We start from the raw sequence: 14353 nt of genomic DNA, 5'->3' as shown, positions 1-14353 counted from the left end.
ACTCTTGGATCTTATTTGCAGGAAATATTTATTAAACAAAGGACACACATTCACACATGTATAAAATTACAGCTGATTGGCCAGCCGGTTGTCATGGTGATGGGAGGAAGTGGGGCTGAAGGCAGGGGAGCCCTCAGGTTGTGGCAGGTCACTAATATAAGGCCTCAGGCTCATTCAGCTGGATCCAGAAGTCATGAAAGGTCCACTTTGAAGGGTGCATCCACCTGAATAGAACCCTGGACTCTAAAACTGCATGGGGGGAGTCGAACACGGCACATATCACCTAACAGTCCATCTCTGTGTGTGTCCCTGCTGGAGCCAACACACGGCCATATGAGCACAGCGGCGTGCTGGCGTGCGATCTGTCGAGGGGCATGGTGCAATCTGCACGGCCAGCTGGGTCCGACCGGGCCCGCCCTCCATGCTTTTTGGTCCTGGTGTGGAGCGATGGACAGGAAATGCGGATCAGATCCCTGGAACGTCGGCTATACCAGGCTGCCGGGCCAGGAGACCACCGTGAGCGCCACCCGGCTGCGCTGCTCCTTCAGCATGGGGACCAGCGCCGTGTGGCTCATTCCTGCTGTCGACAGGCCGTTGACCGCCACGATCATGTCGCCACACCTCCGATAAAGCGATAAAGGCACAGGTCAGTATGGATGACACGAAACGTACTTCGGGGAGGCCAGGACTCACTTGAGGCGCCCGTCGTAGTACGCTGGCGTGCCGAGGACGATGGTCTTGATGAAGAAGGCCTGGTTGCCGTGGCTTTCCTCGTACCCCCCCACGATGCTGAACCCCCAGCTGCCGGGGTGGCTTCTCCGCAGGACGATCTCGTGACTGCTGTGCAGGTAGCTGACACCAAAAGTACAAAGTACAGTACGTGGCTGGACCCTCAGTTTGTGGTATCGAGAAACCGGGGATTGTGCGACCTCACCTGGGCAGGCCGAGCCACATGACCCACGAAGGCGACCAGTTGGCGTCAAAGTCGCAGTCGTGCGCATGCGGCAGCAGCTGGTCACGCTCGCGCTCCTCCACCATGCTGACCTCCAGCACCCTCAGCTGTACCGAGGGTGAGGCGGCGCTGGCCTTCAGCGTGCCCACCGCCTCGCCGTGGCTCAGGTAGGTCAAGTCCTGCGTGTTGATGCTCAGCAGGACGTCGCCTGTAGAAGAAGAGCGTGTCTCACTGATGTCGTCATTTCATCAGAGGGCTGTTTTTGTCTTCTCCGCTCACCTCGTTTGATTCGGCCGTCCCTGGACAAGCAGCCGTGCGGTTGGACGCTGGTGACGAAGATGGGCAGCTCGCCGCTTTTGCTGCCCCGCCCCCCTGCCACCGTCATGCCCAGAGACTCGTGAGGTTCCTTCTTCACAGTGATGTGCTTCTCCTTGCAGGTGACACACTGGGACAGGTCCTGCACAAACACACGCCCACCCACGTTAGCTTGTAATAGCTAATAGCGTAGCTAACACTTTGTGTGCTCACCCTGTGGGTGCTGGTGCGTGAGAGGTGCACGGGTACAGGACTCGGAGTGGTGCTGTGGTTAGGCAGGAAGTGATCAAGGCAGTAGAGATCTCTGGTAGAGCTTGATTTTGGCGGCGGGGGCGGAGTCGGTTTGTTGGGTCGGCCAATCAGCAGGTGGACTCGCTCGCCACTTGCCTGGAAAGTTCATCAGCGCTTTAGGATCAAACGTGCACATGCGTCCCCGGCTGCATCCTCACCTGTATGATCTGTGCAGCCTGCTCCGGCGTGCCGTGGCGGAGGTCCTGGTCGTTGACGGCCATCACGCGGTCGTTGCTGCGCAGGCGGCCGTCTTTAGCCGCCAGGCCGCCGTCCAGCAGGTCCAACACAAACACTCCGGACTCGTCCGTCCGCCGCACAAGCTTAATGCCCAGCTGCTCCGTGGAGTCCCGCTTATGCAGGGTGATTCTCAGGGACACGGGACTGGGGGGGTTGCCCTCGGGGGTGGAGCAGGGGGCGTGGGGGACCGCCGGCGTGGAGGCGGAGGTGGAGGGCGGGGCGCGGGACGCACAGCGGCGCTCTCGGAGCACGGTCAGCTGCAAGGTGGTGCAGGGGCGTGCCAGGGTGGAGCGAGCGAAGCTGTGGGGGACGTTACTGATGTCCACGTTGTTCACCTGGGTTTGCACATGGAAAGGGACAAAACGGTAGCATGTCATAATCTATCATCTTCATTGAGAAGACACCCTCAAATACTCGCCTTTGACGTTTTTTTGTGAAAAAAAAAAAAGGCTTCGCTACACATCTTAAAACGAATCTCAGCATTTAGCTACAGACGTGGCAGCTGGAAGTTTCATCATGGTTTTGGATACAGCGGTACAGCTGTTCCTGATGTTGTGACATCATCTCCTCACCTGGAGTATTTGGTCCCCCGCCAGCAGCCGCCCATCCCGGGCGATCACGCCATCCCGGTACACTTCCTGGATGACGATGTTGATAAGCGGCGTCTCGTTTCCGCCCACGATGCTGATGCCCAACTCCACGTACGGGTTGGCCCGGTGGACCTCCACCGCCGTTATCTCGCCTTCAGGAAGCGACGGCAGCTTGACGCAGCCTAACAGACGCACACCACCAACACGTCAGTCTGCTTAGGTGACATCGTTACCTTAGTGATGTCATACCCTCTTCTGCGGAAAGAGGCGGAGACTCGGGGCAGTCCCAGCCAGAAGAGGTGGAGCTAACGGAGCGTAGGAGGTGGATGCATGGATTACTGAGAGGACGCTTCACCCTGGGGACGATGCACTCCATCCCGACCACACCTGAGGGACGAGCTAAGATGAAGACACCTTGTTCATCTCGCTGTCCACTTTAATTGGAACTCACTGTCTTCCTCGGTGCTCTCCTCAAAGGCGGGGTTGTCCAGTCCCACATCCTCTGTCCTCATGGGTGCGTTGCCGGTATTAGGACCAGCAGGGGGTGGCGAAGGGGTGCCATCCCCGAGGTCGGTCTGCGGTGAGCGGGGGGATCGTGGAGGGCTTTTCACCGTGGATCGCTCGTCCCCACTGTCCTTGCGTGGACCTTCCACATTGGTCTGCTGACAGTGTGTCCCTGGACACCTGGAACCGAGAACTCTCTCTTAGTCCATCAGACGAATCAAGTCAAGGATTCATTGATCATTGATTTATTGTTGTTTGGAGCAACCAAGGCAAAGTAGAACCTCACAGTAGAACCTACAGGAAGCCACCAGAGCTTGTGGAGCTTATATCAAGAGGCACAAACACAACACTAATCCCATCAAGACGCCACCTTAACCACCGGCAGACACTGGTCTCTCACGCTTACTTTCTTCATCTTCTGCATGTCTGATCCCCACCCTTCACTTCTTACACAACGTGGGCTGACACTTGACTCCTGTCGCTATCTTGGACCTCTAAGTCGGTAAAGATAGGGTCGGGAAAGCCCACGCATGTTTCTTCAAACCATGTCATGTTAATCCTCACAAGTTGGACTCGGTTTTGGAACAATTTTATGTTGTTGTCTGACCTTGCAGTTTGTGTCGGATGCACAAACTAATCCTTCCAGGATCAATGATATCAGACACACTGTACCTTGTATAGTTTATCCAATGGCTTATATGAGTCCCATACATTATTTTACTCCACTCGTAAATGACATTTATACGGCGCCCCTCTCCATCGGCGGTATACAAAATGAATGGATTTATATCAAATGAAAGAAATGATGGGCATGGGGAAGTACGCCAAGGTCAAAAGGAAGGTGTCAAAGGGTCTCCTGCACAAACAGCTGAGTCAGGAAAGCATTTAACAGCTCGTTAGCATGAGCTAGTTAGTGGAAATCCCCTTAGGATTCTCAGCGGGTGATGACTGGATAACCCGTCAACAAGCAGGACTCAAAATAGGGGACGGGTGGTGATATGCATACAAGTCAATCCTTTTTCCCGGATTTTGCCCTTCTTTCCCGTATTTCAACTTGCAGGGTTCTTAGCAACAGAGCATCTCAGGGTCATTATGCAGGAAATCAACTTTCACCTCGCTACGTCTATCTATCAAAACAACAACTATCTAAACCTGTATTTAGATAGTACACCACTTTTTGTTTTCATGACAACAAGACTGTTGCTAAGTTGATGCATAAACACTAGACTCCATCCACCAGAAAGGCATCTTGAAAGGCAAACATCAGACACAGGTCTGCAGGCTCATTTCTAATAGACTCACCACAAGCCCGGGTTGCCCTTGGCCGTCTCGCAGAAGAAATGATTAAAAAGATCTCTGGTGTTAAAGTTGCTCAGCATGATGGCAAGCAGGGTGAGAACATGGAGCTTCTGGTCCGCCAACCCATGACCATGACTAGGGATCCACTAATCCATCGTCACATGACCTGCAGCCCAGTAATCCCCCCTTTAAGGTTTTTGCAGCACCTGGTCCAAACAGGCCCCAAGCCAAAGGCATGTGGAATCTTGAAGGTTGATGGGTGAGTAGAACTTCTGATGAGTAGATCAAGCACCACATTGACTTTTCTCACCCGGACCAGTGTTGACAGTGACCGATAGAATCAGGTAAGTCATGCTGGAATGCAGTTTTATTTTGAAAACTATGCTGTAGGCCAATAAAAACTGCGTTATGTGCTTCATATGGCCCATGTGCCAGACTTTGGATACCCAGGACCAACACAGATAGACTAGAAATTAGCCTGAGCTATGCTGTAGAACTCTCCACGCCCCTCAGACTGACTGATGTCGACATAAGCGGTTGTGGTCCATACCTGTCAACATTTGACAATAAGGAAACGTCTGCTCCTTCGACCTTTTCCACCAGTGGAATCCAGGTTGTTATGGTGTATAGTGACCTTAGATACTGTGTTTACTTTCTTTTCACAGGAAAACTACTCCATGAAACTTTTTTGGAGCAGCAGGACATCTGCTGAGCAAGAATTTTTACTGTTACCGTCCACTTGAATCGAGGCCAAGACGGGCAGTGAGCATGCAGACCCAGCAGATGGCGCTACACCAATAAGGCTGCAGGTAGGCGTACACTCTCGCATGTCAAATTAAAGCGAAGGACTGCAAACACGGATGATGCGTACCTGTGCTTGAGGTGCGCCTCCAGGTCGCATCTCGGCATGCTGAGCGAGCAGACCGGGGTCAGGGGGCACGTGACGGACAGCTTATCCAGCAGCTTGTGCACCAGTATGCTGGACCTGCGACACGCCGCCAGCTGCAGCCGCGTCCTGTCCAGCGGACAGAAGTCCCGCTCCTGCAGGAAGCTGCGCAGGCAGCGAGCGCAGAAGGTGTGGCCGCACGGCGTGTCCAGCGGCTGCACCAGCGGCTGCAGGCAGATGTGGCACACCAGGTCGTCGTCCACTTCCAGGCGGTAGTTGTACAGGTGGTTCTCCCAGCCGCGGTGCACCTGGCCGCACTCGGAGCACAGAGCCTCCAGGACGGGCTCGGCGGGCCCGGCGAGAGCCACCTCGCAGCCCGGGCTGCCCATCCCGGCCGCGTCCACACGAGGCAGCTTTGGCACAAAGGACTCCGGCAGGGCCGTGGCGCTGGGAAGGGAGCGCTCCTATCCCATAGGCGTCACGGGAGGAACAGGTTGCAGCGAGGACAGATGCCCCCCGCCAGCTGATGGCGCATCACCCTGCAGGTCAGAGGGCAGAATGAGGGTGAAACAGCTGTTTGGGAAAAACAAGTGTGGGGCATTTATTCATGTGGCAAATACTTTGTGCACGTGGGCTCCTGTGCGGCACGCTACACGAGTCCTGTGTGTGTGTGCGCGCACGCTGAGATTATGTATCGCTGCTCCTGTCCACTAATCTGACAGTATAATCTCTCTTTTGCTCTCGCCTGCTGCAATCTTCCAATTCCACAGGGAGGGAATTATCTGGGATTGAGGCGGAGAGGACACAGATCAGAGCAAGAGGGATTGGGAGAGCAATAGAAAGGGAAAGCTGTTTTTCAAAAGAAAAGCATAAAGCGAGGAAGCATGAAAGAGATTAATGGGCTGGAAAACGGGTGCGCTGATATAAAAGTAGGGAGGAAAGATTCCTCAAAAGTGAGCAGACGTCCTCCAGCCTGGGTTCGGGTTCCACACGTATGGAGGATGCTCTGCTCGGGCTCCACCAGCCGAGCCCCCCCGTGGGCCGCTAATGTGAGGACCCAACAGCAGAGGGCGTGCCTCCGCTCGCATGCATCCACCTGGTTCCTCCTGTCTCCATGGCGACCCGGATGGAGCCTGTTCTCTTCAGCCCGCTTTGACATTCAGAGGGCGGCGGGAGAAGGATGCGGAGGCAGCCGTGGTCTCGGGAGGATGCGGGGCTCATCCTCGCTACGGCCTCGCAGCTTGTCGGACAACGCAGACGACCGTGATAGGAGCTCCCTGGGGCTGGTTTCTTTTTTTTTTTTTGGTCCGGTCTCCTTGGATACCGCTCCCGGTGACAACCTGTCTGCGCCGTCTCCTTGGCGACGGGTCCGGCTGTTAATTATTTCAGCCTCCTTTTAAGGATGCGCTCCTGTCTCTGTGTGACTGGCTGCTTGTGTCTCTATCCCGCAGCTGGACATGAATTAATCATGAGGACACAAGGCCTCTCTGTTTCTATAACAAAGCTGTGACATCACCACATCACACACTCGCACATGTATACACACTTGTGGGCCGGCGTGCATGGGGGGAGGCCGCATCCTGCAAAAGAGTCTTTATCAATAAGTAAAGTCTTGACCAGGAAAAGCACTTCTATTCTATTTTTAAAATATCTTTGCTTACAAGTCAAGGCTCTCTGTGTTTGTGTGTTGTTACCTTCGACACCAATAAGTCACCTTTCTTCCTCCTGTCTCACATCACAATATCATTTCAATAAAATCATGGATGCTTTGGCCCCAGATTTAAAATCTCAGCACTCGTCACATTTTTATAACCCATTTTTGTGCTTTTTATATCCACTTGCAAGCACAGGCCTGCTTGTTCTGTGCTGCTTTTGTCAACAAAACTAATTGCTGTGCATAGAATTGCACTCTCTCCTTGCTGGCATTGCCCTAAATCCTCTTGGCTGGCACCTGGACTGCAGAGTCATGATCTAAACGCCTTCAACATGTCTGATTAGACAAGAGCATCATCACACACACACATACACACACACACACACACCATCCGACCCGCCAACAAGCGTCAATGGCAACACAAAGCGGAGCCCCCCCCCAACACACACACACAGTGACATTGTAGACGTGCATGCAGAATGTATTGCAGATGTCATATTACCTAATCCGGATGCTCCTCCGCGCCGTGCATTCCGGCCCCACAAGGGGAGGGAGGGGTGATTTTTAGCGGACCTCAATGAGGCTTTCACCGCAAAGGACAGTCCTGCGAACCCGCACGAAAACGCCCCCGTGCCTTTGGTGGACTGGCCACGCCTACCGCCGTCAGTCAACTAGAGGAGGCGGGGCGTACGGCTGCCACTTCAGGAGAATCAGTTTCAAAAGCGCCTACGTGGAAAAGAAAATCAGAGTATAAACTTGTAATATTACCTCGATAAAGTTTGAATTTTACGGGAAGTAACGGGGGTAAAATCTCTCTTCATGAATCTGATTTTGCGAAAGGACGGATATCTGGACATCTATTTTCAATTAGGCGTCGACACGGGCAACTTGGGGTCCTTGGTGGACGGACCCCGATATTGTCAACAAGCGGCTGGTGCCTTAATTAAAATTAAACCTTCGATTTTAAAGGGCAGTATTACTTTTTTAACGCTACAGTTGACCGCCAAATCATGACGAAGGAGGAGAACGAATTAGAAAAGTACGTATTTATCCACGCCGTTGTTTGAGAGTAATCACGTAGTTAGCTGTTAGCTGCTAGCAGGGTACTTTCTCTCCGAACCTTTAATCCCATCGTGTTAAGAAGCTATGACTCTATTTGTTGTGCTGTAATGACAGCGAAAATATAACATGAGATGCGTGCAAATAATATAGAGGCGATTGCTTACCTTACGCCATTATACTGCCCCTCATTCCCTCATAGTCATGTTTGCCCTGACTAAATGAATTGACCTTTTTGGTTTCTGTTCTGTTCAAGCACGCACAAACTCCACTTCTGTCTGGTCCCAACCACCTCCAAGAGCCAAACTGCTTTATGACACTACAGGTCACACTGTTGTGACTGCATAACCTCATAGCATATGGCCATATGCTGCACAAATTCCCCCCTCCGTCCCCCTTGTCATTTGACTCACTGGGTTGTGTGGGTTTGTGTTCCAGGCGTGCCATTGAGGAGCTCCTGAGGGAGACTGACAGGGCTCGGCTGAGAGCCGAGACCATGGGCCCTGCAGGATGGTGAGTCCTGTGCAATGACGCAAAACTGACATTTATTGCCGTCTTGAAGCAAAATTCCCTGTTTTTCTTCAGCGTTTGTGTGACGTGTGTGTTATGTTGTTTTGAAAGCTTGTCAACCTGTCCCCGATAGGTAAAATTGATCTATGACGGGCTTTTGTATCATGCTACACTACTTCCAGACTGCTTCTAACCTTTCTAATCTAAAAAGGAGTCTCACTAAATAGGTTTGGGTTATATCGACATCAGTCACCCACTCCCACGGGTGTTGACATAAACGTGTTGCACTGTAGCATCAATCGAAACTGAATGGGGCATTACCATCCTCACCTGGGACTTGTGTGTGCCCCCTATAGGTTGAAATGTCCATTGCGGAGCACCAACAAGCGCTTCCTTCTGAACACACTGCGCTCCACGGGCCTGGAGCGGCGTCCCGGGGAGCCCAAAGCAGCCGAACACGCATCCATGCGAGGACATGCCAGGAAGGATTCCCCGGAGAGGAGCCGCAGCAGATCGCCTGCCAGACGTGACAGAGGACACTCCCACAAACGCCCCCACAGGAACGGTCACGATGGACCCAAAGAAGGGGACAGGGGCCGGGAGAGGAGCCGGGGACACAAGGACAAGAGGGGCGAGACGCCCAGGGTGGACGGACACAAGTCAAAGAAGGACAAACGCTGACGGTTTTAGACTTTTTCAGGGATGGAAGACTGCTTTTGCTGCTCTGAACCACTTTTTTTTTTTTTAGTTCATTTTCGAACTAAATTGTTACTTCCTGTTCAAACATATCCCCCTAAAAAGAACACGGCATTTATTTGCCGGGCTGTTGGTTTGATTTGAATCCCAATAGCAACGGCGCCGTTTAGTAGTCTAATAATGTTTACACAAGCCGAGCTGCAGTCGCGAAGCCGTTTTATCGCAACTTCTTGACGCGTTTATGCCGGCCGTCACACATAGTCGTGTTTGTCAAAGGTGACGCCCCTCCAGGTGCACAAGCCCTCTTCAAGAACTTGCAAAGTCATTTATCAAGACGTGGCGACATCGTTTTTTCTATAATGGTAGTAAAGCAAAATATTTTCCTGTTTTTTTTTTTGTGTTTCGACTTGTTGTAGGATAAATCTTCCCTCTCCACCATTTTGTCATCACGCTAAGCCGGGCCGCATGACTCCTCGCTAACACCAACATGTAAAGATGGTGACATTACGGTTAAGGCACATCACGTTCCATAAATCGTTATTGTCTGTGTTCGCGACACTGGAAGATATTATCTTTGAACTGTTTCATTCCTCTTCCTCTTGTAAACACCATTACGTAACACACCAGTCATGATTGGCTCGGATGGAGGGAACGTTGGAACGCTTCATGCGAACCTTGATGTGCCCCAAATTAGAATGCAACATGGATGAAAGACACAGAGCCGTGTTAAAATCACAAATATATTCGTTGGAAGTATCTTTTTTTAACAGATGCATCACAATAATTAATAATGCCCTTCCCAAGCCACCATTGCCACAAATAGATTGCGGTCCTGTGGGAAAGACTGCCCATCTCCCAGTGAGCCTTGCCAGGGCGAGTTGCCTTCACTGCCCTGGCTGGTGAGGCTCACTGGCTGGGACTAGTGATTGCGTTCATTATGCAACATGAAGTCATTAATTGGCTCTTCTTTTGCCTTGTTTTCAGTCTTTTTAATTATTTTATGCCAGTGAAGTAAAGTAAAGCTGTTCCAAATTAGGACTAAGCAACCAATCCCATGCAAAGCGACTCCAGCCTGCAGCTCCCTGCACACACTCCCTTAATTGGGTCCCAGCTAAACATAATTGGTTAACCAGTGGAGAGTTTGCTTAATGGGGCCTAACAGGTACTGTACACACACACACACACACACACACACTAATGGCCAGTAAACACGGCCAGACAGCAGACGCTCTTGTTTGTCATGCAGGCGCCGCCTGCTAAAAGGTGTTAAATGATGCATTTACATCGGTGTCATCATGGGCAGGCTTCACCAGGCCTGCAAAATAAACCCTTATCTCCAACTTTTATTCACAATAGAATGCATTTCAATCCCAGACTTAACTTTCCCTGTCTTTCTAAGATGAATCACCAGGTGTGGCCACATTCTGCTCACCGTAGTCAAGGTTCCTCAACGGCAAATGGCCAATGGTTGTGGCGATGCAGGGTCACATGATCCGAGCGCGGCACACCTGTATGTTTCCTTGAGGGCCCCCTCCCTGCAAGTGGGGGCCAGCCGCAGAGGAGAAGATCCACGCAGGGGGCAAGGGCCCTGCGGGTAGACGGCAGTGAGCAGACATGCATCGGGACATGTACCAAACCCCGCAGATGTTGAAAGAGTCCTGCGTCTACCAGAGAGCACCGCAGGCGGCGGAGGACTTCAGCCCGCCGCCTTGCCTCTATATGAGCCGGCAGGTGCAGTCCGTCTACTCGACGCCCTCCGTGGGAGCCCCGGAGACCACCGCCAACCTCCCGGACGCCGCCCCGGCGTACAGCCTCCCGCTGAGGGACGATGTCGGGATCCCGCTGCTGCACCACCACCACCACCATACACACCCGACTCCTGGGCCCCAGCACCCGCAGACGCTCCCGCCCGTCGCGGCCTACGTGGAGACGGAGGAGCAGAGCAGGTCTTACCTCCCTTTTCCCTGGATGAAAACCACCAAGTCCCACTCCCACGCCTGGAAGGGCCACCAGTGGACAGGTAATGCTGTCTTTCAATAATCTTCATAAGCTTTATATTGCATCCAATTGTCAGAGCCAAAGTTGGTCAGAACCTTTTTGTAAAACACCCTGAAAGTCAACTTGCTTTTTTATCATTTCTTATCTTGACAAAAATGTGTTTTGTTTGTCAAATGTGAAGACATCATTAGTTTGAATGTTAACAAGAATAATGGGCCTTAAGTCCTTGCTGACACCGAAGATAAGATAGAAACATTTTCAGCATTCATTCTTTTACACAAGCTTGACTTTTTTCATGGAACAACTTTCAAACTTAATCCTACCGTAAGACATCTTTATTACTTTATTACAGAAGCTTTGTAATATATCATTTATTAATCAGGCCGTAGCACAACACAAAGATTTTTACAGATTCCATTTGAATAGAAGAATTTTAATATTTTAGGACTATTTCAAAAGTTTGGGCAAAAATCTGGAAACAAGTGGAATGAATATTGTAATTATAATACATTCTAATTACATATAGACTTTGTTGACATGCAGTAGACATATTTTATTTTACTGACTCAATACCGTAACAATATGTATTGCTGTATTATTATTTATGTGTGTATTTTGTCAGACACTCACCAGATTATTAGTATTTATTTTAAACTTTTAAACATTTCAGAATGAAAAAAACTTCCTTAGAATCAGGTTTGTAATAAAAAGCCATTCTCCTTGTAAAGACTGACCTTGATGTACCCCATCAAGGCTAACAAGTAGACTGTGTTTTGGTGGCGAAGGTGATTTCAATGACGTGTGTCTCCAGGTCCGTACGTGATGGCGGAGGCCGAGGAGAACAAGCGTACGCGCACGGCCTACACGCGTGCACAGGTGCTGGAGCTGGAGAAGGAGTTCCTGTTCAACCGCTACATCTCCAGGCCACGCCGCGTGGAGCTGGCCCTCACCCTCAGCCTCACAGAGAGACACATCAAGATCTGGTTCCAGAACCGCCGCATGAAGTGGAAGAAGGAGGAGGACCGTAGGAGGACCAGGAGGGGAGAGCCGGACCAGGACTCGTCCGTCACCTCGGGGGATCATGACGGGGAGGCCTCGGTCGGGGTCTCGCCTCCGCTCTCCCCACAGATGCACGGTCATGCCCTGCAGGCCTCTGACCTCAGAAAACTTGGACCGTGAGAAGACACTGTAGGGACCTTTTTCATGCAAATAAGATGGATTCCGTCAACAGGACCAGGCTTTTTTCTTCGATTGCAGCCAACTTTGGTGCACAAAAGACATATTTTAATCTATTTAATGTAATATACCTACCTTTTCTCTTCTCACTTGTACATATTGCTGTTGTACGTGCTGTGTAATCACAGAGCTTCAGTAGTGGCGTTCTTATCACATTAAAACATTCAAATGATCTTTCAGTGTAAGAAGACATTTTAGCGAGCAGATATCCACAACTAGTTATGTTTTGACACTTGTTGCGAGGTGGAATTCAGAGGACTCATTATTCTGAAACGTGATCAAATGGGTGAGAAGTGTGAAAAGACCTGATTCATGAGTGCCATTATTTTGGCCTATGACCCAAGCAGAGCTGCCCCCTGGCGGAGGAGAGAAGCATACGTCTATGTGTTCTTTCAAACACATTGACTCGACAATACATACTCTATAATTGATAGAAAACCAATTATATATGCACAAAGTATTATTTTCATCTCACCCTTACTAAAATTAATTGTCAATTATATCTTTGTAGTGTGTTTACATCCGGTAAGTGAGCCAAACAGAACTACTTACAACCGCCTGTCTAATTGTATTACAGGAACAGTGGAGATTTTCTAAATCATACATTTTTAAAAGGTCTAAATGTGTAAAACTTCAACAAACCATACTTTTGTCAAAAAGTCACAACACCGCTTATTTTTGATCAGGCACATATCCAGACAACATACTTAGGGCGCCTAAATGGAAGGACCCCTGTGTTAACGTCAAAACAAGTAATATGTAATGAACTCTTACATATTATTTACTAACAATTGTCTCACTTTGCTAGGTCATACTTATTTAAAGGTTTATGTCAGAGGAAATATATTTATGAATTTTAAGTATACGTTTATATTTAATGTTCAATGTTGTTCAGGCTTCTATTAACGTTTGCCTGAAACGATTGCTTTTACCCCACATATGTTGACTTGACTCTCTTTTCACGTCAAATACTGCTAAATATCCCAGTAAACAACCCAGTTAAAGGTTAATATTTTGTGTTAAACCAGGACGCTGTTGCTGTCCATCAGAGATTTATTTGAGAGATCTTAGATGTACCTCCCTCGCACTAGTTGTGTGTTCCAGATTGCAACAGTGGAGCTGCTGAGTGACAGACCGGAGACCCCCAGGACCCTGGACCCTACAGAATGGTAAGTCCTCTTCCATTGAATTTACATTTTTTATTGCTGTACAGAGAGTATAGGGGCTATAAATGTGGCTGGTCACATCACTTTTCAGCTGTAGCTTCTCATGCTTCATAAATTCGTCCATGTCCACAAAGGTGGAAGATATGGGAACTCCTCTTTGAAAGAATGTGCACATATAAACACCATTAAGCCATAATGCAGGTGGTGAGCTGCATAGAATTGGTGTGCTTGGGTTTTATTGCACCGCCAAGATACTGACGCAAGTGCTTTAATTGCTGTTCAAGTACTACATACAAAGTAAAGCCCCTCCAGAGAACTACACATACTCCATACACACACACACACACGAGTTCTGCTCACTTTAACCTGAACTGGTTTACCAAGAGGTCCCTTACTTAATGGGGTGAACACATACAAACACACACATGCGACAGGCTAATGGCGAGTAAACACAGCGAGAGTGCTGTGACCGGGCCTCCAGACCCGCTAAGTGGTGTTAAATGATGCATTTACATCAGCATCACGCGTGCACAGCCAAGAAGGTGGACTGGAGACGCTTAGAAATGGGTGGAGAGCGTAGGAGCCCTTTTCTGTCCACAGCAGGGATAATAAATGGACTCTTAGGTTCCTTCCAAGTATGACCCCAAGCTGTAAAGGTCAAAGGCGTGTGTCTGTCATCATCATGGCACCCTTTTGTTCAATGTGTTTCACGTCCCATGAGGTGCACGGTGTTCTGGTGTTTTGGGGTTGTTGCTGTCATCAAACGGGGAAGGTGTTTGTTGTTTGTGCATCATCAACCTCCATGTTTGTCCTCCGCAGACATCCACTGGGGAGGAAACAACCCTGACTGGAGGTCTAAAGACTTGTGCACACTCCTCAGCACCCAGATCGTCCTCTGATGGGAACAGGTGAGTTTAAACATTTTCAAATGACGTTAGTTTTGTTGTTTCAGTTTTAGTT

The 14353-nt window shown here is 49.9% G+C and overlaps 3 protein-coding genes across 5 annotated transcripts; 2 read left to right on the top strand and 1 right to left on the bottom strand.

Moving 5' to 3' along the window:
• Nucleotides 1-8: 8 nt before the first annotated feature.
• Nucleotides 9-7978, bottom strand: lnx2a (ligand of numb-protein X 2a). 3 transcript variants are annotated; one of them, XM_058059307.2, is made up of 12 exons: nucleotides 7955-7978; nucleotides 7231-7454; nucleotides 5060-5613; nucleotides 2837-3069; nucleotides 2635-2772; nucleotides 2368-2567; nucleotides 1717-2130; nucleotides 1481-1654; nucleotides 1232-1409; nucleotides 935-1160; nucleotides 694-852; nucleotides 9-621 (listed from the first exon to the last, which is right to left on the bottom strand). In XM_058059307.2, the coding sequence occupies exons 3-12, from the start codon at nucleotides 5461-5463 to the stop codon at nucleotides 486-488; spliced, it is 2262 nt and encodes a 753-aa protein (XP_057915290.2). In that variant the 5' UTR covers nucleotides 5464-5613; nucleotides 7231-7454; nucleotides 7955-7978; the 3' UTR covers nucleotides 9-485. The 3 variants fall into 3 exon arrangements, with proteins under 3 accessions (XP_057915290.2, XP_078648612.1, XP_057915291.2); XM_078792486.1 differs by lacking the exons at nucleotides 7231-7454; nucleotides 7955-7978 and adding an exon at nucleotides 5695-6760; XM_058059308.2 differs by lacking the exons at nucleotides 5060-5613; nucleotides 7231-7454; nucleotides 7955-7978 and adding an exon at nucleotides 4192-4515.
• Nucleotides 6165-8983, top strand: LOC131108411 (uncharacterized). The gene is made up of 3 exons (XM_058059312.2): nucleotides 6165-7767; nucleotides 8226-8300; nucleotides 8654-8983. Exons 1-3 carry the CDS (start codon nucleotides 7739-7741, stop codon nucleotides 8976-8978), a joined length of 429 nt encoding a protein of 142 aa, XP_057915295.2. The 5' UTR covers nucleotides 6165-7738; the 3' UTR covers nucleotides 8979-8983.
• A 1608-nt stretch (nucleotides 8984-10591) lies between these two features.
• On the top strand, nucleotides 10592-12402 carry pdx1 (pancreatic and duodenal homeobox 1). The gene is made up of 2 exons (XM_058059310.2): nucleotides 10592-11013; nucleotides 11803-12402. Exons 1-2 carry the CDS (start codon nucleotides 10608-10610, stop codon nucleotides 12168-12170), a joined length of 774 nt encoding a protein of 257 aa, XP_057915293.2. The 5' UTR covers nucleotides 10592-10607; the 3' UTR covers nucleotides 12171-12402.
• The last annotated feature ends 1951 nt before the right edge of the window (nucleotides 12403-14353 follow it).

This window comes from Doryrhamphus excisus, linkage group LG7 (genome assembly GCF_037039965.1).
Source record: "Doryrhamphus excisus strain RoL-2023G ecotype Guam linkage group LG7, RoL_Dexc_Guam_v1.1, whole genome shotgun sequence".
Taxonomy (NCBI): Eukaryota; Metazoa; Chordata; class Actinopteri; order Syngnathiformes; family Syngnathidae; genus Doryrhamphus; species Doryrhamphus excisus.
Note: the sequence above shows the minus strand (reverse complement) of the source record. Positions and strands in the feature narration are given on the sequence as shown.

Bases quoted from the DNA above. Each gene is read 5' to 3' on its own strand.
- lnx2a (XM_058059307.2), bottom strand. From the start codon at position 5,463: ATGGGCAGCCCGGGCTGCGAGGTGGCTCTCGCCGGGCCCGCCGAGCCC. The intron at 853-934 runs GTGAGGTCGCAC...TTTTGGTGTCAG, and splicing joins ATGTGGCTCGGCCTGCCCAG to CTACCTGCACAGCAGTCACG. The intron at 622-693 runs GTGAGTCCTGGC...GCTTTATCGGAG, and splicing joins TACTACGACGGGCGCCTCAA to GTGTGGCGACATGATCGTGG.
- LOC131108411 (XM_058059312.2), top strand. From the start codon at position 7,739: ATGACGAAGGAGGAGAACGAATTAGAAAA. The intron at 7,768-8,225 runs GTACGTATTTAT...TTTGTGTTCCAG, and splicing joins GAGGAGAACGAATTAGAAAA to GCGTGCCATTGAGGAGCTCC. The intron at 8,301-8,653 runs GTGAGTCCTGTG...TGCCCCCTATAG, and splicing joins ACCATGGGCCCTGCAGGATG to GTTGAAATGTCCATTGCGGA.
- pdx1 (XM_058059310.2), top strand. From the start codon at position 10,608: ATGCATCGGGACATGTACCAAACCCCGCAGATGTTGAAAGAGTCCTGC. The intron at 11,014-11,802 runs GTAATGCTGTCT...GTGTGTCTCCAG, and splicing joins GAAGGGCCACCAGTGGACAG to GTCCGTACGTGATGGCGGAG.